Raw genomic sequence first — 27,686 nt, 5'->3', positions numbered from 1 at the left:
AATTGCATAAAGGTTTTAAAAACCATATAATTAGGAAATCACTGTTTAATGTCTGGATGAGATATAAGGATTTGTTGGAAAGGAGAACTCCTAGGTGGATCTCACCACTTGAGGCAAAGAAACCTAAAAGGACAAATATGGATGAGAATAGGTTGAAATACAAAGATATCTTGATGGAAGTGGGAAACCACTTTAAGTTAAGACCATACGAACAATTGAAAGATAGGTTGAGTGACTGGTTTCAGTATGTGCAGATAAATGAAGCATTCAAGTTAGACAAAAAATTAGGATTCCAATCAGAAAGATCGAAATTAGAGACGGAGTTACTAGAGACAGATCACAAGAATTTGTCCAGAATGTATAATTTGTTGTTAGAATGGCATTTGAAAGATGAGCAAACAAAATCAGTTATGATTGAATGGGCCAAGGATCTGGGTCATAATGTGATGATGTCGGAGTGGGAAAAATTGTGGAAGAAAGGTATGAAATTTACGGCTTGTACGGTGTTGAAGGAAAATTTGATGAAAATGATGTATAGATGGTATCTGACGCCGGTCAAGCTAGCTAAAATGTACCACAAAAGCGACAATAAATGTTGGAAATGTAAACAGGATGTTGGCTCATTCTACCATATGTGGTGGACATGCCCTAAGATAAAAGGCTTCTGGGAAATGATTTATAATGAATTGAAAAAGATGTTTAAGAACACATTTTTGAAAAAACCGGAAGCCTTTTTGCTTGGAATAATTGGGGAAGAAATCCCCAAGGATGATGTTAATCTGTTTATGTATGCCACCACAGCTGCTAGGATTTTAATAGCAAAATATTGGAAAAAAGAAGAATTGCCTTCGAAGCAGGAATGGCAAATGAAAATGCTGGACTATATGGAATTGGCAGAATTGACAGGAAGACTCCGGGACCAGACAAATGACAAAGTTTTAAAGGACTGGAAGAAATTTAAAATGTATATAGGGAATGTATTCGATAATTAGAGTTTGAATATCCAGGAAAGTAAAGAGGTAAAGGCATTAGGGAAACAATAGAAGACTAGAAGTTTGAAATTAGGGTAAATGATATGAAGATGAATTAATTTGGAAGTTTTAAAGGGATTATATGATGGGATAGAAGATGATTTAGAAACTGCTATAGAAGTTTATAAAAATGAAAATCAGATAGTAGGGAGTAAAATAAAAAAAATTCCTTCAGTAGCACCTTAAAGACCAACTAAGTTTTTATTTTGGTATGAGCTTTCGTGTGCATGCACACTTCTTCAGATACAGTGAAATAGTAGGGAATTGGGGAAGCCTGAAGACAATGAATATTAAATTGGATGAGAAATGATATATTTTTCTGTTATATGTTGTTTGATTTTTGTATTTTTGTATTTTGTATTTTGATGTGTTTTGTATTTTGTATGTTTGTTGAAAAAATGTTCAATAAAAAATATTATTAAAAAAAAATGAAAAGGCAGGGCTGAGGGGCGCGTGGTAGGTAGAATTCACTGCCAATGGGGCTTGCTGCACCTTGTGAGACGGGTTTCTGCAAAGTAAATGGGTGCGTTTGCCCCCATGTCTCCCCCTCCGTAGCTATTTTAGGGAAGGGAGAATGCGGGGGGGGGCAGAATGGCCGAGGAACTTCTTTGTAAGGAAGACCTCATTTTACACCTACACTGATGGAGCAAATGAGGGAGGAGACCTCGGGGTTGTGGTGGCTGCTCAGGGGCTAAAGAAATGGATCCTGTGCCCATTTTCATTTTCACCAAAGACCAAAAGAGGGGTCCTCCAAGACCACCCCCTCCCCGCCCTCCAGGTGTCCCTTGAGAAAGGACACCTAGGTGCTTGTGCAGCAAGCTGTCAAGCAGCGTTTGAAGACAGGAGCAAACTGCCCCCACTCTGGCTTCGCTGGTGCCAGGATCCCAACCCAGGGAGGAGAACATGGGTGCTGCAACCCCCTCTCCCTCCAATACAGGACTGAGGGACATGGGGCACCTTTGCAAGGGAGGGAGGCATTGGGGGGGGGACAAAGGGGCTGCAAAACACATCCAGTTCTGGTGGGTTTGGAGGCCGGTGGAGGGTGGGGTTGCTCGGAGTTGTTCAATTCAATTTTGTTGTTGTTGTTGCAGTGCTTTATTGTCTATACTCAAGTTTTATATCGCTTTATTGCATGCTTACAAAAAGCCACCTTGAGCCTCTGAAAGGAGCTAATATATCAACGGGGGAAATAAACGTTCAAGGACCTCCAAGGCAGGCGAAGAGCTTGGCAGCCAAGGGGTCAAGTTCTTGAAATGCTGGCCTTCAAGACAGGCTCCCAGTCGTGGAAAAGCAGCGCCTGGACTTGTGGGGAGAGGCTCCTTAGAGATGGGAAATTTCCTGACCTCTGCTGGCTGCGGCATTCCCTCCCCCCCGCCCCCATGCCCTCAGTTAATTGCTTCTGTAGTCTTTGCCCCTACCAGCTTCTAAATTGTCTCGAACATCTTCACAGCCTCCTTGTAAACTTTCAGTCCCAGATTCCCTTCCTTGCATCAGAAGGGAGAACAACTCAGCCCTCTGCTAATTAGAGCCAATTAGTGACAAGTGTCTCACTCAACTCTTGGAGGAGGCAGGCAGAAGCTGAAAGATACGGATACCTCCATCACTCCAGATCCTTCCCACTACCACCACCCCCCCCATGCTTGCATTTGTTCCATGTCTAGAAAGGGAGAGTTTGAGCCACTTGCCACTTCTTCCACCGCTTTCCCTGGGGTGGGCTGGGGGCTGGGGAACCCTCTTTGGTGATAATTCAGAGCAAACATCAGTCTGGAGAAAATCCAGTGGACGTTAGCTCCAATTCAGCAGTAAATATCAGGTTTTCCCAGGGGAAAGAGCTGGAGCAAAGGCTCTGTATGAGCCCATCAAGAGCATGGGAGCCAGAAAACGTAAAGAAAAAGAAGGTACCTTTCAGCATATGCGGCGAACTTGTAAGGTAATAAAAGCTTTCTGGGAGATGATATATAATGAAATGAAAAGAAATGTTTGAAATAACATTTGTTGTAAAACCAGAACCATTGTTATTAGGAACTAATGTTTATTTTCCCCGTTGATATATTAGCTCCTTTAGTTTTATTAAGAAAGAAGATTCCACCTAAACATTAGGAAGAACTTCCTGACAGCAAGAGCTGTCCAGCAGTGGAATTTGCTACCAAGGAGTGTGGTGGAGTCTCCTTCTTTGGAGGTCTTTAAGCAGAGGTTTGACAGGCATATGTCAAGAATGCTTTGATGGTGTTTCCTGCTTGGCAGGGGGTTGGACTGGATGGCCCTTGTGGTCTCTTCCAACCCTATGATTCTACTATAGTCCATAGTTAAACTGTGGAACTCCCTCCCACAGGATTCTATGATTCTAGTGTCATTCAGCCCGTTAAATAAACGGGCGCTAGACCATATGTGAGAGGAGCGGCGGGACAGCGGCCTTCCCTCCCTCTCTGCGCTCGGCCGCGGGGCATGCCAGAAACACAAGTAAACAAACTCGCTCTCCCGTCATGCCCCGCGCAGACAGGGGGGGAAGGCCGCGGCCCTGCCGCTCCTCTCATGGGCCAGGGAGGGTTGTCAGGAGGAGGCGGCAGACCAAGATGGCAGCATCGGGCTCCGGGGCGGCGGCGGCGGCTGCAGGAGCCGGACCGAGCCCAGGATTTACCTCATGCTGGGTGAGGGGAGGGGTTGGGATACAGCGGTGGGGTGGGGGTGGGGAATGGCAGCGCTCGCGTCACAATCCCTCACGGTCCCTTTCCCTCTAACCCTCGCGCCGTTAGTCGGGAGGTGAGGCGCGGAACGGCGGTTTGGAGGGGAAGCCGTTGAGGGAGAGAGAAACGCATCCCCCCCCCTGGCTCGAGGGCGCGGGGATGGGGAGTGCGTGGAGGCAGAGGGTTGAGGGGGGGAGAGAACGTGTGTGTGTGTGCGTCCAGTCTCTGCGTCCAGTCCCTGTGTCCGTGGGGCACATGCACAGTAGTGCAAACACAGGGACACAGGGAATACTGGACGCAGAGACACTTGCACTTTATTATATAGGATTACAGGTACCGACATACCAAAGGGGCAGAAAAGACTCTTCATGTATGGAACAATGGCTGCCCAGATGCTGGAAAGAAGATAGCTGGAAAGAAGATAAAGTCCCTGCCAGAGAAGAATGGCAAACCAAGCTGAGGGACTATGCCAAGATGGCAAGCTGTCTGGAAAACGCAGAAACCAAGAGGATAAAAACTTCATAAAAGAAAGGGAAACATTTATAAGTTATTTAGAAGACCCCTGTAAGCAGACGGAAACAAGAGCAGGATTTTGACTCGTAGTAGTGTAAAAATTATTATGGATAATATGGTTTGATATAAAAATTGTGAGTACGGATGAATATGCAGTTGTAGACATTTAAAAATTGACCCCATCGGAGGGGATGGGAGGGGAAGTCTTGAGATTCGGAGAATCTCTTTCTACAAATTTGTTTTCAGAGTTTGTGTTCATTTATATTTTGTATTTGTAAAACCAATAAAATTTATTTCACAGGTTGGGGGGGGGGAGCATGGAAGCCGGCATTTCCAGCTCAATCCTACCAGACACAGCCGATTCCATCACTGTTGGCATCACTCTGCAGCTTCAGACGTCCACAATGGCCCATCAAGGCTAGGATCCTGTTCTCCTCATGTGGCCAGCCAGGTGCCCCAGTGGAGGAAGCCCACAAGCAGCGGGGGGAAGGCTCTGCCTGCCTGTGATTCCCAGAAACTCGTTTTCAGAGACTTCACTGCCTCCAACCGTAGAGGTGGGACCTCTCTATCGTGCAAGACTATTTAGGTTATAAATCTGACATCGTAAGTTGATTCTTTTTGTTTATGGCCCCTGTTCAAGGGGATGTTCCCCGGCGGCTTAACGAAACGAACGAAGCAAGTACAAAATCTGCTAAATGTTATTGCGCGTCAACTGTCAGACGTTATCAAATTTTGATCCTGCTGCAAAACTATGAAGTATCAAATAATGACCCCGAATATCAAATATTTGCTCAGCATTTCTACACCCGGAGAACATTTGTAGAATATTCACCCATGAAAATTCCTGGAAGAAGGCTTTGAAGAGAGGTTCTTCGTTTTTTTTTTTCCTTAAGGGAAAATTAATTTCAGGTCTCTATGACTACAGCCTAAGAACATAAGGAGAGCCTGCTGGATGAGGCCAAAGGCCCCTCTAGTGGTCATCTAGATACTTGTTCTTGCCCAACCCCAAAAAGCTGCTCAAAAAGAAGTGCTGGAATCTCTTAGTCCTGTAGCCTATTCAGGGCCATCTTAAGCACATGCAAGGGACCCAGGTGGCGCTGTGGGCTAAACCCCTGAGCCTCTTGGGCTTGCTGATCAGAAGGTCGGTGGTTTGAATCCCCGCGACGCAGTGAGCTTCTGTGGACTGGTCCTAGCTCCTGCCAACCTAGCAGTTTGAAAGCACATCAAAATGCAAGTAGATAAATAGGAACCGCTACAGCGGGAAGGTAAACGGCATTTCCATGTGCTGCTCTGGTTTGCCAGAAGCGGCTTTGTCATGCTGGCCACATGACCTGGAAGCTATACGCCGGCTCCCTCGGCCAATAATGTGAGATGAGCGCGCAACCCCAGAGTCGGTCACGACTGGACCTAATGGTCAGGGGTCCCTTTACCTTTACCTTAAGCATATGCAAAGATCCCTCTGGCGCCCCCCCCCCTTTCCCAGAGTTGACCATTTTTTAGGACTGGAGGAGACAGGCAGCGGCTGGATGGCGGTTCCTTCGGCAGGGAAGAGGGAGAGGCTGGACGTGGTGCCTCCTGGCTCAGCTGGCCACTTCGCGCCACGGTGGCCACAGCAGGCAGCACGAGCGGGCCTGTACTGAGCAAGCTAGGTTCTTTTTAGCTTTCTGGTGCCCCACAGAATTTGGCGCCTGCAGGCTGAAAGGGAATAAACTGAACCGACACTCAGCTGGAGCGGCGCCCATACCCTCGCTCACTCAGCGCACTTGTTCGGTGTCCCCCAGACTCTCGCCTAGCGCCCTTCAGAACTTGGTGCCCTGGGGCCCCGTGCTACTAGACTCAATGGGTAAGACGGGCCTGAGCCTATTATGTAGTTACCTGAAACCCAAGACTAAAATCATAACATAAGAACAATGAGGGATTCTTAAGAAACTCCAAGATGAAGAATATTGCAAATCAGGTCCACCAAATCATTCTAAGACCCACAATAGTTCTGGAGGTTCTGCAAGTGCTAATTTGGAGGGTCGTTGCCAGCTTGGGCAGGCAAGCAGCCGGGAAGGAAGGCAAAACAGGGATATAGAGCTGCCTTTTGCCTCCTTAAAGCAGCATTGTCAACTATGATCAGGCGGAGGGCCTTCTCAGTGGTGGCGCCCGCCCTGTGGAATGCCCTCCCCCCAGATGTCAAGGAAATAAACAACTATCTGGCATCTAGAAGACATCTGAAGGCAGCCCTGTTTAAGGAAGTTTTTAATATGTAATCTTTTATTGTGTTTTTAATATCCTGTTGGAAGCTGCCCAGAGTGGCTGGGGAAGCCCCGGCCAAATGGGTGGGGTATAAGTAATAAATTATTATTATTATTATTATTTTATTATCTTAATAGCAACTCTCCAAGGTCTCAGACAAAGAGAGGTTTCCACCAGCTCTGCTACTTAAGTGGCAAGTGCATTAATTTATTTGGCTTTTAACACTTGAAATGTTATGATTTTATTTTGAATTTAAATTATTATTATTATTATTATGCTTTGTTTAATGCAAATGAAATGCAAGTGAAAACAATGCAAACGATAAATTTATTATCATTTGCATTGTTTTCACTTGCATTTCGTTTGCATTAAACAAAGCTTAATAATAATAATAATAATAATAATAATAATAATAATAATAATGCTTGAAATACCAAGGAAAGACATCCATTTCCCTTTCTAAAGGATCCATCTTTGCAGTTCATCTCAGTTGGCCGAGATATTTGCTTGCGAGCATCATTTTTCTTGCTTTGGGTAGTAAAAAAGCCACGAGAGACGGCTTTCTTCCGGTCCCTTCCCCAACCCCCCTTTTGAGCTGCAAGGTAGAATCTGTCAGCTTCACACCATACCAAATGGAGGACAGACAGATGGCCAAACAAGGCCTGCGAAGAGCAACACCTCCGCTCCATCTCCCAGCCTCCCTGGGAAAGGTTTCACAAAGTCAATCCGCCATCACGCGCCACAAGAGAGAGGAGTTTGCCTTTCCAGCACCCTGTGGGCGCAGAACATTGCATCCTGCTTCCAGGCTGACGTTCCAACAGCAGGCCTCCTCCTCCTCCCCTGCCAGGATCAGGTCTCTCTAAGGCAGCAGCCACCTGTTCAACCTGCTCAAAAGCTCCAAATCTCACAGAAGCCCCAACACCACCCGCTTCAGCCTCGCGGGCACAAAGGCTGCTTGGTCTCCTTTCTCCCCAGGTGACATGCTTGGAGAGCGAAGATGCCAGGAGCGACTTGGACCTTCTAAGGATGCCTCCTCCCTCAACCGAAGCCTGACAGGGCAGAGACTTGAAGCATCACTTCCTTAGAGGACACTTGCTCCTGGGGAGGGAGATGATTTGAGAAGTCTGGCAATGATGCGCCCAGTTTGGCCCGTTTGATGACAAAATGGCATTTGAATGCTTGATGTGCAGGCTTCCAAGGCTGGAGCAATTCAGCCGCAGGAAGGCCAAAACTGGACTTCTCACCAGGGAACCTGACTCAGAAAGTCTGGTAGCCTTCGATTGGACGCCCAAGTCTGCATGCTCAGGGAATAGGGGATCAACATCTCCCCCTCCCCACTCAATCAAGGTTTTTAATTCACACTTGGTGGTGGGTTGGGGTTTTTTTGCTTCTGGGGGGGGGGAGCAGGGATGGGGCTGAAGTCCACAACAAATTGTTGCTTCTGTAAAAGGTAAATGTAAAGGGACCCCTGACTATTAGGTCCAGTCGTGACCGACTCTGGGGTTGCGCGCTCATCTCACATTATTGGCCGAGGGAGCCGGCGTATAGTTTCAAGGTCATGTGGCCAGCATGACAAAGCCGCTTCTGGCGAACCAGAGCAGCACACGGAAACACCGTTTACCTTCCCGCTGTAGCGGTTCCTATTTATCTACTTGCATTTTGATGTGCTTTCGAACTGCTAGGTTGGCAGGAGCTGGGACCGAGCAACGGGAGCTCACCATAGCTGCCAAGTTCTCCCTTTTTTAATTCCCTTATGCTGAATAGGCTTCCTCGCGAGAAAAGGGAAAACTTGGCAGCTATGGAGCTCACCCCGCCACAGGGATTCGAACCGCTGACCTTCTGATCAGCAAGCCCTAGGCTCAGTGGTTTAACCCACAGAGCCACCTGGGTACAGAGAGCCAATTCCCCAGGAAGGTCAGACATTTGAAGAATGGGATCTTGGGCTTCCCCCCAAAACCTGGTGCAAGCCACAGATGCCTCTGTTGGCACTCCTGAACCTAAAGTTAATTTACAGAATTGACAACACCCACTGCGATTCTCTAGATCTTTAGCAGAACAAACAAATGCATAAATAAAAACAAGCCATTTTGCCCCCTCCCCACTTAAATTCACATTCCTGAGATGAATTGAGCAGTTCTGCCCAGGGCAGCAATTAGCCCATTCCTCACTTGTTACAAAAGTGAATTCTAAGTGAGATTTTAATCAGAGTGCCCCTTTGTGAAAGGAGCTGAGAAATGATGGCGCTTTGGTAAAGAAGTAATGAGCATCGCTTCACCTGCACACCCAACTGAAGTGATTTCCACAAGAGGATGACTTGCTGACCAGGGCGAAACTTTCTGCCATTCCGAATGGCTGAATCAGATGCCACAGAATCCCTTGCAATGCCATAGCCAACACTAGGAAAGAAAGCTCCAATTTCACCTTGTTCTACCGATGACCCTCAAAACATTAGCATCCTCAATAAAGAAGAAGAGTTTGGACTTGATATCCCGCCTTTCACTCCCCTTAAGGAATCTCAAAGCGGCTAACAATCTCCTTTTCCTTCCTCCCCTCCAACAAACACTCTGTGAGGTGAGTGAGGCTGAGAGACTTCAGAGAAGTGTGACTAGCCTAAGCTGCATGTGGAGGAGCGGGGAATCGAACCTGGTTCACCAGATTATGAGCCCACCATTCTTAAAACATTCATCCAGTGCTTTACCAGCTGCACTGTTTCCCGGTGGAGTACAGGATCAGGTTTAAGGTGTGTGTTTTGACCTTTAAAATCCTTATGCGGCTTAGGACCCTTGTACCTATGGGACCGCCTCTCCTGGTATGCCCCGCGGAGGACCTTAAGGTCCACAAATAACAACATTCTGCAGATCCTGAGCCATAAGGTGGTTAGATTGGTCTCGACTAGGGCCAGGGCCTTTTCAGTACTGGCCCCGACTTGGTGGAACGCTCTTTCACAGGAGACCAGGGCCCTGCGGAATTTCCACAGGGCCTGCAAGACAGAGCTGTTCCACCTGGCCTTTGGGCTGGATTCAGTCTGACCCCTGTGTTTTCCTCCCTCGTGGTTTTGATTTATGGACTACTTAAAATGAGGCTGCATTTTTAAAATTTTAATATTGTATTTTAATCTGTATTTTAATTAATTGTTATCTTTTCTTTTATGTTATTGTAATTTTATTGGTGTTAGCCACCCTGAGCCCGGTTCTGACTGGGGAGGGTGGGGTATAATTATTATTATTATTATTATTATTATTATTATTATTATTATTATTAAACACTACAGATCTGCTTGGCTTAGTTATGCTGCCAGGACAGCCCTGGAAATAATTGTTCCGGCTGCAGTGGGCAGGAAATAATGCATTATTATTATTATTATTTTGCAAAATGTCTCTCAAGTGACCTGGCGACAGGGCTTGGAGGAAGACAAGGCTTTGCCAGTATTAGCTCCAGGGCTCCCCCCCCCACACCCAGACAGGGGGCTCTTGGGCATAGTACTCACTGACCCCCATCCCCTGCAAGAGGCAACTCATGGCAACTGAGAATTCTCTCAAGCTGTGCCTTCTTCTCTTGGATAGTCTGTGCAAAGCAGCAATGGTGGGTGGTCCTTTGTTGGTCTTGGGGCCCTGGCATGTGCTCAGTCGTGCTGGAGGAGACTCTTGAGAGTCCCATGGACTGCAAGAAGATCAAACCTATCCATTCTGAAGGAAATCGGCCCTGAGTGCTCATTGGAAGGACAGATCCTGAAGCTGAGGCTCCAATACTTTGGCCACCTCATGAGAAGAGAAGACTCCCTGGAAAAGACCCTGATGTTGGGAAAGATGGAGGGCAGAAAGAGAAGAGGACGACAGAGGACAAGATGGTTGGACAATGTTCTCGAAGCTACAAACATGAGTTTGACCAAACTGCGGGAGGCAGTGGAAGACAGGAGTGCCTGGCGTGCTATGGTCCATAGGGTCACCAAGAGTCGGGCACGACTAAACAACAACAAGGAGCTGGAATCCTTATTTGGGAGCACCGCCATTCCTAGGAGATGGGTTCTTTGTCCTCTCGCTGTGGTTATTAAAGTTTCTAACTGGTAAGAAGACTTCTTTTCTTTTGTTCTGCTTATCTACTGCCACGGGGGAGGAAGCTGATTCCCTGAAGCCTGGCACCATCTGTCATGGATGCTTTAGTTGAGATTCCTGCATTGCAGGGGGTTGGACTGGATGACCAACTCCCCTCCAACTCCATGGGTCCCCTCCAACTCCATGATTCCATGCTTCTCCATTCTGAGGGGAGAGGTTGGGAGCAGTGGCAACTGAGTTGGGGAATGTTCCTCAGGGCCTTGGAGCTCTTGGGTGGAGTCTGAAGCTCAAACTCTTCCTTTGAGTCTGGGGGCAGCAGCATTCTGAAGATGGGGTGCGGGTTCATAGGGCACCGGGAGGCTCCTTGGGGCTGACAGGGGAGTAAGTCGGACTGTGCCTCAGAGCTGCTGGTGCTGAAGAACTCCTCCTAAAAGGGCTTCCTGCCTAAGCCGATGACAGTCTGAACATGAAGCATGTGTCGGATGTGATACACAGATCAGACAAGTACAACATTCCTTTTTTTCCTAGAGTGGACATGCGGGGGAAATGTTTGGTCCAGCCAATCGGAACTTCCTGTTTCCTCCTGGGCTGGGACAAACTTCCTTCGCATGTGGCTAGAGGCGGGCATGACCTTACCTGTGCAGGTAACAAAAGCACAGGGCACACAACCTCCCTCCTTTTTTTCTCTTTGGCTTCCTCCATCGTAGGACCAGCAGCTTTTTAGCTAGAGATGCTCTGTTGGCTTTCAGATAACAAAGGGACTATCTCCATATGGGATAGACCAGGCATAGGCAAACTCAGCCCTCCAGATGTTTTGGGCTACAACTCCCATCATCCCTGACCACTGGTCCTGTTAGCTAGGGATGATGGGAGTTGTAGTCCCAAAACATCTGGAGGGCCGAGTTTGCCTACACCTGGGATAGACTCACATTTACATACTTTGTAACTAAGTCTGCCTTCAGGGATCCATCTGTGAACTGAATGTGTGAGTAAACATCTTTTATTTACACAAGATTGTGGCGTGTTTATTCTTTTAAGGGGGATATAAGGGGAATTACCAGGAATCTGATATTAAGAGGCTTAAACAACCCTGCAACCAGCTACCTGCTGTGCGTTTAAAAGGGGAATGTAAAACTCTGCTAAGTTAAAGAACTTGCTAGTGCAAGTTAGGAAGGATATCAATAAACAATATATCCTCTCCTGCTTCCCTGAACATTCCCACAGCATGTGCAGAGAGACACCCCAGCCCCCATGTCTGCATCCATGATGAGGCTCTGTTCCATGTAGACACAAGTCAAAGCATTTGCAGAAAACCAGCAGAAACCTTCCTTGCTTCCAAGGCTGCTTGGATTATTTAATTCCCAATGAAAACTCCACAACTCGAAAACCACAACAGCTGTAAGCAAAACACTTTTGATGATTGTAATTATGGCTATCATTATAGTCCTTTCCCCATTCCCGTAGATGTTAGGTGCTTTAGAATAAATAATAATAATAATAATAACAGCAGCAGCAGCAATAAGTACAGCATGTATAAAACACACACAATAAAAAGCCATTTGCCTCCTTTGCTGCTTTCTGGCCAGCCTCGCCTGGAGACCTGGTCTTTCTGCTTCAGAACCACAGTGGCTGTTGTTTTCTCACATGTACAAATAGGAAAATTTAATCAATTGATTAACCGAGCAAGACTCATGCAATTAATCAGCTCAGATTTCCATTTATTGGGCGACAGCCCTAATATGAAATAATAGCAGTAACAGCAGTAATGATATCTGTGCAAAGATTGTATGAGCTATTAATCTTGTTTTGCATTGAGCTTGTGGCGCTGGAACCTTGGTACACTTAACACAAGATGTGGGGGGAGATCATGATTTGGCTGCCAGGCTGGTGTTATTGCAATTATTTTTATGATTCTAATGGATTTTAAATGTATAGAGAGAGTTTTAATTCTATCCATGTTTAATTTCTTTTTAAAGGATTTTATTTCTATGTTTCTTAGCTCTTCTTATTTTTATCTGTAAACCGCCTTGAATCAATGTCAGGGAAAGAGGTGGGGTATAAATTATTATTATTATTATTATTATTATTATTATTATTATTATTATTGACAGGAAAGAAGTGAGAACAGTTTCTGATGGGCTCAGAGGCTGCATTCTCCCTAAAGAAGTGTTATTCTGGAGAACGTTATTGTCTTGGCTCACACAGAGTGTCCCTCCTAGGAGAGGGGGTAAACGTCTAACCATGGAAGGTGGAGAAAGCTTGTCTTCTTCTTTTCCAGACGGTAGGACTCGAACCAATGGCTTCAACTTACAAGAGAGGAGATTCTGACCAAACATAAGATTCTGACCATTGGAACTGTCTCCCACAAGAGGTGGTGGACTCTCCTTCCTCGGAGGTTTTTAAGCAGAGGCTTGATGGCCACCTGTCATGGATGCTTTAGTGGAAATTCCTGCATCACAGGGAGTTGGGCTCGATGACCCTGCTTGGTGCCCCATCCAATTCTACATTTCTACGGTTCTATGTGAGCAGGTGGCATTGTAGCACCCTTGGCTCACATGTGTTGCTAGGGGCAGACGGGAGGGTCCGCACTCCCCCAGCCCTCCACAAAGCACTGTTACCACCAACACATGGGCAGAGATGAGTGAGAAAGTTTTTTTTTTTTTGCAGGGGAAGAGGCAAGGTGGGCGAGGGCAGTAGGGGTGGAGAAGCTTTTCAACAGAATGGAGTCCCCCATTCTGATCGACCCACGTGATCTGCAAGGAAAGGGAGCAAGTGGGTTGAAACAGGCACTCGATGGAGAGATGGGCTGAGATGGTTCGGGGAACCCCTAGCGGGTCTCCCCCCCTCCCCCAAACACGGCAACCGTCAGGCCCAGATTGCAAGCCAAACCCACCCACTGACTCACCCCAGGAGGCTTCTCTGTCGTCCCATTGCACAAGGACAGGATTTCACCCACGGGAGCAGAATTTGGCATCCTGAACCCCTCAGACAATTATGATAGTGCTAGCTCATAAGTGTCCATTCAGGATGAAAACTTGAAGCCACGGGAAACCCATTTTGCATTGGTAAGAACTCAATAGTTTAGTGTGGCAAAAGCTACACTTTGGAACTCCCTGCCTATTGAGATCAAGCAGGCCCCTTCACTGCACTATTTTCGACACTTGCTGAAAGCAAGCTTGTTTGGGCAAGCCTACTCAGATGCTTAGAAAGTTGGCAGCTCAAAAAAAGAAAAACCCAAAACATGATAAACAAAATTGTCCAAAATGAGAAAATAATAGACAACCAGAAAGAAATAAAAGAAGTATTCTCAAATTTTACATGGAACTATATAAAGCAGCAAGTATTTCAAATATAATTTATATAACGAGGGGTAGGGTAAATACCAGGAGAGGAGGGAAGGGGAGGAGATAAAGGATTGGGCTGATATGATTGGATGAAAGGATTGTAGATTCTGATTTACCAAGGATTGTACAGTATTTTACTTGGGAATATCCTGTTATTATATTATTCTATGTGTTTTGTTTGTTTTGTATTGTCATTTTGGGATATTTTGCTCTGTTTTGTAAAAACAAAAATTTAATAAAGAGTTGAAATTTAAAAGAAAAAAAGAAAGTTGAGGTGATTTAAATCTGTTTTAGTGTATTAACTTTTGCATGTTTCAAAATATTGTTGTACAATTTGTCTCGATTTTATAGCTTTGTCTTTTCTTTTTAAACAGGTTTGAGTTTGTTTCTTTGTTTTTCTGTTTTACGATCAAGTGGTGTGCAAATTTTATGACATATATACAGTAGTAAGGTGCAACTGAGAGTGGCCAAGTGACAAATTGGACACATTACAGGTCCCGATCCACCGGGAGGGTTCTTCTGCATGGGCCCCACTGAAACGAAGGGCAGGCAGCTCCTGTTCATTTCAATGGGGCTTGCGGGGGAGAACTTCCCGGTGGATCAGGCCCCCATTGGGATGGGTGGGGTGTGGGGCTGCTGGTGGGAGGTGCTTCCCCCCCCCCGCACTCTCTGCGCAGAGAACATCCGCCTTGCAGCAGAAAGGCCATTTCCGAGGCCGGCTTCTGACTCCTGTGGTTGAAATTCAATAAATGGATTGTGGGCGGGTGAGGAAATTAATTCACATGACTAACAAACACACACACAAACAGCCAGAGACAGGCACTTGATTATGGTGGGGCCTCTGGGGATGGGCGAGAGAATATTAAAAATAAAACCCCAAGGTTTTCCACCGCTGCTTGAGCAGGGGGAGCACCAGCTGAAGGTCTGAATGAACAGGAGGGAGAAGGGGGAAGGATGGTTGGCAGAAATCCTCTGGAAAAGGAAAGGGGGAGGTTGGGGAGCAATGCATTTTGCTGACACCCAGGGTGGGCCCTGCCTGCTCAAAGGAGTGAGAATCTGGACCACCCGTTCCCAACATCCTTCCCCAACACAGGCAAGACGGCTAGGGCTGATAGTTCAAAAGATCTGGGGAGCACCTGGTTGGGGAAGGTTGAACTAGGGAATGGGGTCCTACTAGAGGTGATTTTTGATATGTTCCGAGCTGCAGCTTCTCTCTGCAGGATGTAAACTCTGTATCACTTTGCCACAGAGCTCCAGCATGGCAAGGGATGCCAAAGGCCACCGCAGATCGAGAAAACGAACAGCTCCTGCAAAGATCCCCGAGGGTCTCTGTTCCCTGTGAACTTCTTGGGAACAGGCTGAGAAACCCCAAGGAAGGGCTGCAGGGCCTCCGACCTGGTCCAGTAGAAACGTCAGAGATGGCTCAGAATATCAGTGGCGCAGGAGACACACACGCGTGTGACGTGGTTAGTTGTCTCGTTCTCCCGTTGCCAGATCCTGTTTGATAACATTGTATTTTGCATTGTATAACCCTTCCTCCCTTTTTTAAAGAAAAAAAACTAATTAAAAATATTTAAAAGAAAGAAAGAAATCCATTCTCCTAATCTGAGTGTATTTTTACAAATTCCAAACTTCGCTGTTTATTATTGACTTAGTACTTATTGCATTTAATAATATTAATATTAATATTAATATTAATATTAATATTAATAATAATTTATTATTTATACCCCACCAATCTGGCTGGGTTTCCCCAGCCACTCTGGACGGCTTCCAACAGAAAAATAAAACACAAGAATCTATGAAACATTAAAAGCCTCCCTGAACAGGGCTGCCTTCAGGTGTCTTCTAAAAGTCTGGTAGTTGTTTTACTCTTTGACATCTGTTGGGAGGGCGTTCCACAGAGCAGGCACCACCACCAAGAAGGCCCTCCGCTTGGTTCCCTGTAACCTCATTCTCACAACGAGGGAACCGCCAGAAGGCCCTCAGTGCTGGACCTCAGTGTCCGGGCAGAATGATGGAGGTGGAGACGCTCCTTCAGGTATACTGGACCGAGGCCATTTAGATCCCACCATTTTCTCCAAGGAGTGCAAGGTGCTGTACATGGCCCTCCACCCCTCTTTATTTTACGCCCACAACAGCCCTGTGAGGTAGGTTAGACTTAGAGGCAGTGACTGGCAGTGAGCTTCATGGCCAAGTGGAGATTGGAGCCCTGGTCTCTCCCAGATCCCAGTCCAACTCTGACACTAACTGCTACACCACACTGCCTCCATACGAATCAACTAGTCCCACAAGAAGGAATCAACCAGGCAGGCCTGTTGACATGACGCTATGGAGGTGCCTTATGCTGATTCGCAACCATCCTGCCAACGAGCCCAAGGAACGTCTCTGCCCCTCTGGGCTCTGGAGCTCAGAGGCTCTTCCTTCTCAGCCCTTCCTTCAATACCGCTAGGAATTGAACCCGGCACCTTCTGCATGTAAAGTGAGTGATCGACCACGGAGCCATGACTTAAAGGGCAGGTGGCTCCATTCCAAGTTATGCAGAATCTTTCCAGAGGCTGCAGGGAGATTTCTGCACAACTCAGCCACTTCCCCTCCTGTTTCTTAAAAGATGGTTGGGTTTAAAAACAGCATCCACACTTTGCTTCTTGCTCGGTGGGACCAGCACGGTTGCTAAGATCCCTTTGCAGATCTTAGCAACCACGTTGGTCCCCCAGAATAGGAAGCAGAGCAACAGAGACAAGCTTTGTATTTTTTACAATGATTATTATTTACTCCAACGAGCGTTTCAGTGTAGGAGGGAAGCTGTTGGCCTTGAGGGGAACAAGGAAGCCATTGGGGGAAAAGGCTCACCGATTTGGGTGTCATCAACAGGTTTCTGAGTTGTCTTTGTCAACAGGTGGGAAAAGAGCCCCACAACCATAGAGGGAAGAATGTCCTATTTTGCCATAAAAACAAACCACCCCATGGCCTGATAGGGGAAGCCCCTTACTCCAGAAAATTCCACTACTCAAACAGAGAGGAGGTCCCATATCTGGGCAAGTCTCATGCCTCAGTGCAACCAGAGAGGGATCAGAACAGGTGTGGGAATTGACTGTGTGCTTTTCTTATAAGAACCCCAGGATCTGTCCATCAAAGCCAGGGACAAAAGACACAAAATTAAAGAACAGGGTGTCTCTGAGCACATTCCAAACCCAGGAATTTGCTCACAGACCTTCCACTCCCACAACCCAAGCTTTCTTCACTGCCGCAGCCTCTTTTGCCGTTCCTATTGTTGAACAACCGGCAGCCAGAAACTCTTGCCAATTTACACAAATTGCCCAGAGATCTTCTACCCACCCTGGATCAAAGTGACCTCACAAGCAGTTTTTCCTAGACTAAGATTTTAAGTAGCACAAAAGGTTACCTAACGGAACAGTTTTTATAAGATTGCACTGGTGTTGATACTTCCTCCCCCCCCCCTTGTTGTTTGCCTGTGTTATTTTTGAAACATTTGTATTTTGCTGGTATTTTTATGTTTTATTTAATACTGTACTGCACACCTCCTTGGAGCCCAGAATCTGGGAATCCAGCTAGTTCTTTCTGGGGAAGGCTGCTCTGAAGAGGAGGGGGCATCAGGAAGCCACCGCCCACTCTGTTTGCCCCAAGTTGGATCTGTCTCAATAGGAACAATTTCCTTCCTTGCTGGGTAATCACATCATTCCATCAGACTGCCACCTGGTGGGTCATTCTGATTATGACACCAGCAGCTCTTTCCCAGAGACTCATCCTCCCTAAGGCAGGACATCCTGAGCGTCAAGGATCGCTAACAGATGCTGGACCAACTCTCTTTCCTTGGTGCAGGACTCTCTTAGCCTGTCTGACAGCGTCCTCAGGATGGTTGGAGGGAAGGCACTCTGCGATTATTATTACTTTTTTTAAAAAAAAAGTCCGAAACTAATGGCATTTTTTATGCTCCTTGTCTACAGCATCCTTGAACTACAGGACTACAGGACTCCATTAGTTATATTGATTATTTGCCTGACCATCTTGGCCGTCTCTTAATGCAAACCCAGGTCATCAACCTTCAACCCACCATGAACAACCCTCTTCTTCTTCTTCTTCTTCTTCTTCTTCTTCTTCTTCTTCTTCTTCTTCTTCTTCGGCAATCACTCATAGCCGAGTATGATTGTCTTCCATAAACATGGTTTTTAACAGTGAGTCTGTAAGCGACTGTGGAGGCCGACTCTGGATCCACACGTCCTTCCACATTGGGGACATTTGCTTTCCGGCGGCAGTTGATTACGGTGTGGATTTGTCAAGTGTGCCTTCCTCTAAGCAGGTTTCTCCCTTGTGTCCTGAGTTCAAGTGTCTTCAAAGTCTATAACACCTTTGGTAAAGGCTGTTCTCCAGCTGGAGTGCTCACAGTCAAGTGTTTCCTCAATTGTTGGTGTTTATGCTACATTTTTTTTAAAAAAACGCCTTGAGGGAGTCTTTAAACCAGCATGGTGCTTTCCATTTTTAACTTCGGAATAGAGTAGTTGCTTTGGAAGACGATAATCAGGCATCCGCGCAACATGACCAGTCCAACAAAGTTGATATTGAAGAATCATTGCTTCGATGCTGGTGATCTTTGCTTCTTCCAGTGCACTGGTAGCAGCAATGTTCTATGCTTAAGATAAGTCTCTTGCTAATAGTGCTGTTTTAAATGTGCATTTTATATTTGACTGCCTTTTAGTAATGTTATCTTTTGAAATGTTTAAGATATATTTTTTCAAAGCTTTGCTTTACATTCGGCAGTTGACCTCCTTTGTAATGTTTTATTTTCGAATCTTTAAGATAAGGTGAAAGTTTCCTGTTAATTATGTTGCTTTAAATGGTATATTTGAGTTTCTTCAGTAACGTTTTATTCTGGGTTGTTTTATTTGATGCTTTAATGTGCTGTAAACCGCTTTGAGATCTTTATATAAAGCGGTGTAGAAATGAATTGAATAATAAGAAGTAATGAATCATTAATCAAGAAACAACATGCCTGGCAGTGCGTTAACTTCTGGGGAAGTAGTGAAGCTGATGGGCAAATGATTCTGCTGGTGGGTGGGCAGAATTGTTTTCTGCTGCTCCAGAGAAGCGGACATGGAGCAATGGATTCAAACTACAAGAAAGAAGATTCCACCTAAACATTAGGAAGAACTTCCTGACAGTAAGAGCTGTTCGGCAGTGGAATTTGCTGCCAAGGAGTGTGGTGGAATCTCCTTCTTTGGAGGTCTTTAAGGAGACGCTTGACAGGCATATGTCAATAATGCTTTGATGGTGTTTCCTGCTTGGCAGGGGGTTGGACTGGATGGCCCTTGTGGTCTCTTCCAACTCTACGATTCTATGATCACAAAACGAACTAGTGACAAAGAAGTTTACAGGAAAGGGAGGATTTTTCTCTGTTTTCATAGGTTTAACATTCCTATGCAGAGTACTACAGCGACAAGGACATCCTGTCCCCAGCAAAGCCCTGTGTGGCATGCTGCCTGTCACTCATACTGTGACACTGAACAGCTTGTTACCATCCCAAGCTGGGAATTAATAACCAAAACAGGGACAGACTATTGGAGGTGATTATTAATACCAAAAGAAACTTGGCACATCCAGACTGGTCACTTTCTTCTCCCAGGTCTGTCCAGGCACCATCCCAAGAGATTCTTCTTCACGTTAGTTCACGGGCAACCACATCCCCTCCCCAGGTACCAACTGAGGGGTTTTTTGAGACCCCTCATTAATTTGTCCCCCAGGTCCACTGCTCAGTAACAGCAAGGAATAGCCACGCCCACCACCCATGTACCCAGGAAAAGGCTAGGGAAAAGCAGGTAGTACGGAGACACAGGCACAGCCACTGAAATTCCTAATATTGGAACAGCGTGGCTGTGATTTCATACACCAGCCTTGGCTAATCTGTTGCCGGCTGGGGCTGATGAAAGCTGTTTTCCTAAATGTATAGGGGGGGGGGCAACAAGTTGGCCAAGGCAGGTGTAACTTGCAACTGGCTACAACCAGGGATACATAATAAGACACGAGAGATGCCATCTTCCATGGCCTCTCCCCATCTCCACAACCTTGCCAAGATGCCAAAGGGCGCAATGGCTGCTCCCCAGAATCTCCCTTGCGCGGTCGCTTTCTCACCCTACCAAAATCCGTACCCACCCCAGACAACGTAGACGAGGGAGCACCCAGTTGGCCATTGTGTTGGTTCACGGTCTGAAATACACCACTTTCCTGTGGATCAGTTTCAAGATCCGCCCCTTGGCTGATGGCACTTGTCACAACGGACCCAGAAGCATGCATTGACCAGATGGGTCTGGAGGGAGGGAGGCAGCTGAGGCACCCACCTCCCTTGGAGGGGAGGGCAGGCCCTCAAGGCAGCCTGCCTTCAGCACGCTGGACAGCTCCCCCATCCTCAGAGGCGCCAGTCAACGGAATGGATAGATGCAGACCCCTTAGGGAGCAGGGGGAGCTGTCCAGCATTTCAGCAGCGCCACTGGCCAGCCCACCCCTCCCACATTAGAGCCACAAATGTGGCTGGAGCCCTATTCCCAGCTTGTGGACCCCCAGAGGAACTCAGCCACCACCAGAACTTCCCCTATGCCCCCCCCCGGAAGCAGCTAAGTCAACCAGGAAGCAGGTGTGCGTGATCCTGGGTGGTCCAAGGGGGTCCCCCCCCGTTCCTCCCTCTCTCGCGTGCCTTCTCTCACCTGGCCTTGCCGCGGCTGCTTCTCCTGAGTGTGTGGGCATCGGCCTCCTTCTCTTCCCGCACACGCTGCAGCGACGGGGAGCGGCTGTGGGCGCTCCGGGAGCTGCCCGTGCTCACCAGGCTACTGTCCCCCAACCCCACCCCGACAGCGGCTTCCTGCATCTGAGCCAGCAGCTGTTGGGGCAGGCCGCGGAGCGAGGGCACTGGGGAGTAGGACGGGCGGCTCTCGGACTTCAAATTGTTGTCGCTGGCAGACCGCTGCAACAGGCGGGGGGAGGAGAGGCCGCCCATGCCGATGATCCGCCTCCTCTTCGTGTAGCTGGGAGTTTCTCTAAAAGGCACTGCAGGGGAGAAAGAAAAGAGGAGGGGAGACCCAGGGTGAATTAGCAACATCAGCTCCGCCCATCGGCGTTTAATGACACAAAACGACAACAGGCTTCGATTCGCCTTAGGGCTGCTAAGTTAACTCCAACGCACTTTGACTTCACCTACTAAGAGGACTGCTGGCGGACTGTTGAGATGTAAATGGCCCCTGGAAGGGATCACTGCCACTATTGCACAAATGTTACAAAGCAGGATGGGGAGTGGAGAGCCTAAGGTGAGCTCCTGCTAATTAGAGCAGCGATTGGTAACCGTGGGGCCAATTCAAGGCAGGCCCTGCTACAGTTCCTCAAGGAAGAGAAGGCAGGCTCCTCCCCAGAGTGGGAGGTTGCTTGGCCAAAGGAGAGGAATAAGGGGGAGCTTGGTTGCACTGGGTCTGGCCAGCTCATAGAAGTGGGAGTAGCAGGGGACTCAACAAAGCAGACCACCTCACTCAGAAACAAAAGCCCTTCACTGCAGATCTGGAGAAGCAGATCAGAACCATATCTGATTCTGCACTCCTGTCCCCTCTTGGGTTGAGAGCATCTCTGCAAGCAGTCATGCGATTCCTGCACTGTGTACCCAGATCCCAATTTTTTCCTGATATTGCTCAAGTTTTCCCAGGCCGATGGCAACAGGAGAACAGCTCAAGAACTGGCTGTGCTGCGAAGATGTTGCCCGCCTGCTACGCCAGGAGCTCAAACAGCCAGCTTTGCAGTTCTCCCCATCCAGGGGCCCTGCCCACTCATCTCTGCTTCCACAGTTTCACAGCAAAAAAGACCAAGGAGAAGTCCCCCCCCTCCAGGGACTCACACAAAAATTGCATTTCCCCTCCACTGCATCTCAAGAAAAAAATGACCTGAATATGGGTAGCCCCCAAGAAGCAGTTCCTAGTATTGAAAACATCCGTCGCAAGGAATGTGGCAGCTCACTTTAAAAAGGCTATCAGAGGAACCTATTCCTTTTAAAGGTGCATGATTTATTTATTTGTGCAGAGCTGTTTGTTTAAAACTTTTCTGCCACATCCTCTGCCGTTAGGGGGCACCTGGGGTGTTGTACAGCAAAGATTAAAACAATGACCTAAAACTCCAGGTATGGAGAGGATTTGAATGCAGCCCAAGGGATGTGAACCCTGCTTTCGTCGCAGCCACAAATTGTTGATGCCAGTTTCTCGGAGCTACAGCGGATATCGGCCCACACGTGATAAATGTCACCCTCAGTAAGCAGGCTGCAAACAACTGTTTCTGCTTGCCAGCCTTCTCTTGTTCCTAAAGACATAACATGCCGCTCCAACGGCCCATCTAGTCCAGCATCCTGTTCTCTCAGTGGCCAACCAGATGCCCGAATGGGAAACCCGCAAGCGGGATCAGAACACAAGAGCAACTCTCCCCTCCTGTGGTTTCCAGCAACTGGGATTCGGAAGCATGTCTGGAGGCAGAGCAGAGCCATCCCGGTGTCTTGCCATCGATGGTACCAGACTGGGAGAGTGTGGAGCAGCATTCCCATAAAATGCCAACTTGTGCCAGGATGCGACGAACCACCTGGAGCCGGTTGCAGCAAACTCCTGCCCACTTAAAAGGTTGCTATTCTGCCACACCCTGCTCACCCCCCAGCCATACAGCTGCTGCTGCACAGGAAAGAAACAATCTCTGTTGTTAAGTATCTTCCTGCACAGTGCCAGATTTACATATAAGCTAAACAAGTTATAGCTTAGGGCCCCACTCTCTTGGGCCCCCCAAAAAAATTTAAAGGAAAAAAAGACTGGATGTACATTTCCAAAATATAAGATAAAATAAAACCTACGTACAGCAACAGTGTTTTGTGTTGTGTAGGCTCCTATGATGCAAGTCATGGGCCCCGCCTGCTCGCCTCCTCCCTAAAATATCCCTGGTTTGCTGCTTTCAATATATAGGGTGCCTACATTCTGCATGGACTGGTTGCAAGGCAACATGGGCAAATGGCTTGAGATCCCTATGAGGTCCATAAATTACCATATAGCATACATTCAACACAGAAAAACAGTGACAATTTGTTGTTGACAAAGGACTTCACATCAAACCTAAATGTGGCCCTGATTCAGGACATTGGCATGTCAAGGCTAAGCGGAAACCCATCTCCCTGACATATTTGCTACCCAGGCAAAGGCAGGGTGTGTGTGTGTGTGTGTTAGGCATGTGTTACTCTGCCTATAGGCCAAATATATTTTCAGGGCCTGGACTGGGGAGGAATGGTGGGAGCATCTGCCCCCCCCCCATCATTTTTCCTTCCCAAGGCCAGGAGGACAGTGGTTTGCAGAGGGACATAGTCCAGAGGGGGAAAGCTGGGAAATACTGGGTGAGGAATAGCTAGAAGAGGAAACACTGGGACAGAGAGAGCTGGCAGATTCAGTGTCCTTGGAGAGCATTCCTGACCCCCCTTCACCTAAGACTAGGTGGGCTCTGAGAGTGCAGAGAGCGTAGAGGCAACAAACTCGGATTACTCTACCTAGGAGTGATGTAGATTAATGGGGACGGAGGGGGTGAACCTTAACTGGGAGCAACACCATTTCTAGAGAGATGTGCATTCCTTTTGTCTCTTGCTGTGATTATTAAAGAAACTAACTGGTAAGAACGCTCCTTTCGTTTGATCTGCTTATTCCAATTCCCCGAAGCCTGACAGATATGCGTAATGCTTTCAGCCTGTAGAAAGCTTTCTGGGGGGGATGGCACACGCCAGGTGGGGCCAAAGACAAAAAGTGGGTGGAGTGGAGATGTCAGTCAACAAACTACATTCCAGCCAGGCCGAAGTCAAGAGATTTGTTTTTGCATACCCAGACTCTGCCCTCTGCCCAGGCAAGTAAGAGGCCTGGTCCAATTCCTAGGATCCGTATTCCAGCCTGGCAAAAAAGCCGCCCTCAAAGGCTGGTGTGGCCCCAGAAGGGTCCCTGATGCATTTGAGGCATCCCTGGGTTCTGCCTTCTCTTACTGTGAAATCTGAAAACTTACACAGGAGTGCAACCCTCGGCCTCTTTGCACGGAGGACAGTCTTGTGGTATTCAGTGGGGCTTCTTTCCAGGCAAGGTGCCTGCAGGATTTCAGCCTAAACGGTTGCTGGGGGCAGATATGGACACTGACGGCTCTTGACATGGCTTCCTGCCCTCCAGAGGAAGCCTACCCGACCCCAAAAAACACCTACTTCCCAACCCAGCTAGCCAAGGAATCCTCTGCAAGCCAGCCTCTTTCATTCCTTCATCTTTCCAGTCGCTTTCTGCATCTGTGACTTTTGCCTCAGAGATCCATAGATTGCAAGCGCTTGCTTGCCTGCCTCTCCGTCGCCATGGCAACCTGATGCATTTATGCCGGCTGCTATCACTCTAATGGCTCTGGCTTTCAGGGGATTCCTTCCAAGCCCTCCATGTTCCCTTCTTGATGATCGAGCCTCATCTGGATCCCATTTTTTAAAATATAAAAAAGAAAAAAAAGCCCCACCCCCCAGTGGATGTGATCGAGGCCGGTCCATTTAATCACTGCATCATCCTCTTTTCTGCAGTGGTAAGTCGGTTGCCTGCGCCAGGAAGCCCCACGAGCAGAACAGGAGGCCAGTGGCCCTCTGTCCCCAGTCTGCAGCATCCAAGCAAGAAACCCACAGGAATCTGCCTGACCTACGTACTTTGAAAGCCACCTCAGGTCAAACAAAGTTGTTTTATTCACCTCTTCATAGAATCATAGAGTTGAAAGAGTGATATGATAGCCGTGTTCAAATATATAAAAGGATGTCATATAGAGGAGGGAGAAAGGTTGTTTTCTGGTGCTCCAGAGAAGCGGACATGGAGCAGTGGATTCAAACTACAAGAAAGAAGATTCCACCTAAACATTAGGAAGAACTACCTGACAGTAAGAGCTGTTCGACAGTGGAACTTGCTGCCAAGGAGTGTGGTGGAGTCTCCATATCTTCCAACTCTATGATTCTATGATTCTATCTATCTAATACATTCAGGCTGAAGGTCTGGCTACACAGAAGGCAGCTTCCTAGGCTCCTATTTGAAACAGTTTATTCTTCCTTTATTGATCTGTTGCCTATATATCCCTCCCTTTTCTCCAAGGAGCTCAAGGTGGCAGGCATGGTTCTCCCCCTTCCTCATTTAAATCCCCACACCAACCCTGTGAGGTAGGTAAGGCTGAGACAGGACAGGGACTGATCCCCAAGGTCACCCCGGTGAGCATTGTGGCTGAGTTGCAGAATTCGAACTCTGGTCTCTCCCAGGTCCATGTTTTCCTGCTGAGAGGGCACAGCTTGTTGTAGCTCAGCGTTCCAGGCACTTCCAAATCCCCTGCTCCAAAGAGGCTTTTGTTCAATTAAAGCCTTAAAAATCTCACAAAAAACAAAAAACAAAACCCTGCAGTGACAAAGACTGTAAATGAATGTTTAGGAGCAGAAAAATTATGACAGCCAAATGTATTCATTTGAAAAAATTTTTTAGTAAAGACTTAAAGAACTTAGGTAAATGCTGATTAAACTATGGGGTGTGTATATCCTATGAAATTGTTCAACCAGAGTGTTGAGTCAGAGAGCCCACCACTACGCTCCCTAATGGGTTGTGATTCACTAAGGCAGGCGTGAGGGCCGACGATTTTACCCCAAAGTTTTGTGGGGTTTTTTTTAGGATTGAAGTTGTTGAGCCACAGGGGCCGGATTAAACCGACCGCCGACTGGCAGGCAGTTTTCCCCAGGACAGGAAAATTACGAGAGGTGCTTGTAAAGAAATAATGAAAAGTGTGCCTCAGAGCAAGTGCAGAGTGTGTGTGTTCCCCCCCCCCCCCGCTTCGGTGAATAGTCCCAGCCAGCCTCCACCCAGCTGGGACTCAGGAAGAAAGAAAGATGTCCTTCGGGGTAAGTATAAACGGCTCCTCGCCACCATGGCTTTAGTTGAGATCCATACTTTAGTTGAGATTCCTGCATTGCAGGGGGTTGGACTAGATGACCCGCAGGGTCCCTTCCAACTCAAGAATTCTATGATTCTGATTCTATGCTCTGTCTCCACAGCTGGGGCTGGCAATGCTTCTGAATACCAGTTGCTAGAAAGCTCACAGGAAGGGAGAGTATTGCTCTTGTGGTCGAATCCCTCTTTCAGGTTTCCCACAGGTATCTGGTTGGCCACCGTGGGGGCAGGGTGCTGGACTGGGTGGGCCACTGGCCTGATCCTGCAGGCTCCTCTTACATGGCTAGTTGGGTATTGAATTGATTTGGCTGTTCTTATAAAAGCTCTCTGAAACCACTGAAAGAAAGCAACTATTTTGGCTCAGGGGAGCGGAACGCCTTTAGGCGCTTGAGGTGAGCAGAGGCAAATTTGTGTCTTGCAGGCTCATTCTATCACATGTGGTGGACATGTCCCAAGATAAAAAGCTTCTGGGAAATGATTTACAATGAAATGAAAAAGATATTCAAAAACACTTTTTTGAAAAAACCAGAGGCCTTTTTACTTGGTATAGTTGGGGAAGAAATCCTGAAAAAGGACGTTAATTTCTTTATGTATGCCACCACAGCTGCGAGGATTTTAATTGCGAAATACTGGAAAAAAGAAGAATTGCCTACCATACAAGAATGGCAAATGAAACTGATGGACTTTATGGAACTAGCAGAATTGACAGGAAGACTCCGAGACCAAGCAGATGAGAGAATCGAGGAAGATTGGAAAAAAATTAAAATTTATTTAGGGAATTATTTTTGATTATAAAAAGACTGAATATTTAGGGAAATATTGCTGTTAAAGCATTAGGGAAGAAAGAGATGAGTGCGAAATAGGTAAATGAATCAAAATTAAAAGATCGATGTAAAGAGGGATGAAGTAAAAATATGATGATAAATACTAGAAGTAATGAATAAGAAACTGCTAAAGAGGGCATTAAAAAGAAAATCAGTTAGAGGGGATTTGGGGAAGTACAAGAGACAATGATTTAAAAGATGGAAATAAGTTGATATATGTTTGAGTGTTTTTGATTGCTTTTATGTCTATTTTAAGTTTTGTAGTGTTATATTTTGTATTTGATATATATGTGTTTCTTCTTTGTTTTTTCTTCTCTTATGTTTATGTGTTATAAATGCTTATAGAAAATCAATAAAAATTATTTTTTTAAAAATTGTGTCGTGCGCGCTTCCACTCTCCCCCCCCAGGATCCCCCAATGGCGCTACCAGTCAGTGCCACCCTCTGGGCACCTTGACAGGGAGGGAGGGGGCTTGCCAAGCAGAGGGGCCAGGAGAGCTCGCTGTGGGAGGCGGCAGTTTGGGCTTGTGCTCAATGAGCTGAGCAAGGTAATCATTATTTCCCCACCATCAGCCGCTTGGGGGAAATGCTTAATTGCATGTCGGTCTGATCACAGGCAGGCTGGCAGTGTCACAGGCAATTTTTTGGCAAGCGAAGGGCTCGCGCCAGCCTCGTTTCTGAGCAGGCAGGAGCCGAGCAGCTGTAATGTTGCAGCCGCAACAGCTGGGAGTTCAGGCTCCTGGCAGAAGCCACTCGCTTTCTTTAAAAGCCCAACCGTTAGAGAATCTGGGACCCAGTAAATGAGCAGCTTGGGTGCCAGGAAGCAAAGAGAGGGGCCTGGCCAGGCCCCCCCCCATTTCCTCTGAGAGCAGCTTTATTATTTATTATTGGTTTATGGGTTCCTCTTGGGCTCATCTACATGCTGGCAGAAAAGGAGCATGGCAGATGTTTCGGGTGCAGAAAGGGGCCTGGACTGACCTCCACTGCCGTTTTCGCCTTGCCCTT

The 27,686-nt window shown here is 47.2% G+C and overlaps 1 protein-coding gene across 7 annotated transcripts in view; it reads right to left on the bottom strand.

Annotated features, from left to right (window-relative positions):
- SHANK3 (SH3 and multiple ankyrin repeat domains 3) overlaps positions 1-27,686 on the bottom strand; it is a 425,727-nt gene that overhangs the window by 215,411 nt on the left and 182,630 nt on the right. For all 7 annotated transcript variants that reach the window (XM_060279323.1, XM_060279324.1, XM_060279320.1 and 4 more), the window contains one exon: positions 20,582-20,921. In XM_060279323.1, the coding sequence (XP_060135306.1) occupies positions 20,582-20,921 (340 nt within the window). The remainder of the gene's footprint in view (positions 1-20,581; positions 20,922-27,686) is intronic.

Source organism: Zootoca vivipara, chromosome 10 (assembly GCF_963506605.1).
Source record: "Zootoca vivipara chromosome 10, rZooViv1.1, whole genome shotgun sequence".
Lineage (NCBI taxonomy): Eukaryota > Metazoa > Chordata > Lepidosauria > Squamata > Lacertidae > Zootoca > Zootoca vivipara.
Note: the sequence above shows the minus strand (reverse complement) of the source record. Positions and strands in the feature narration are given on the sequence as shown.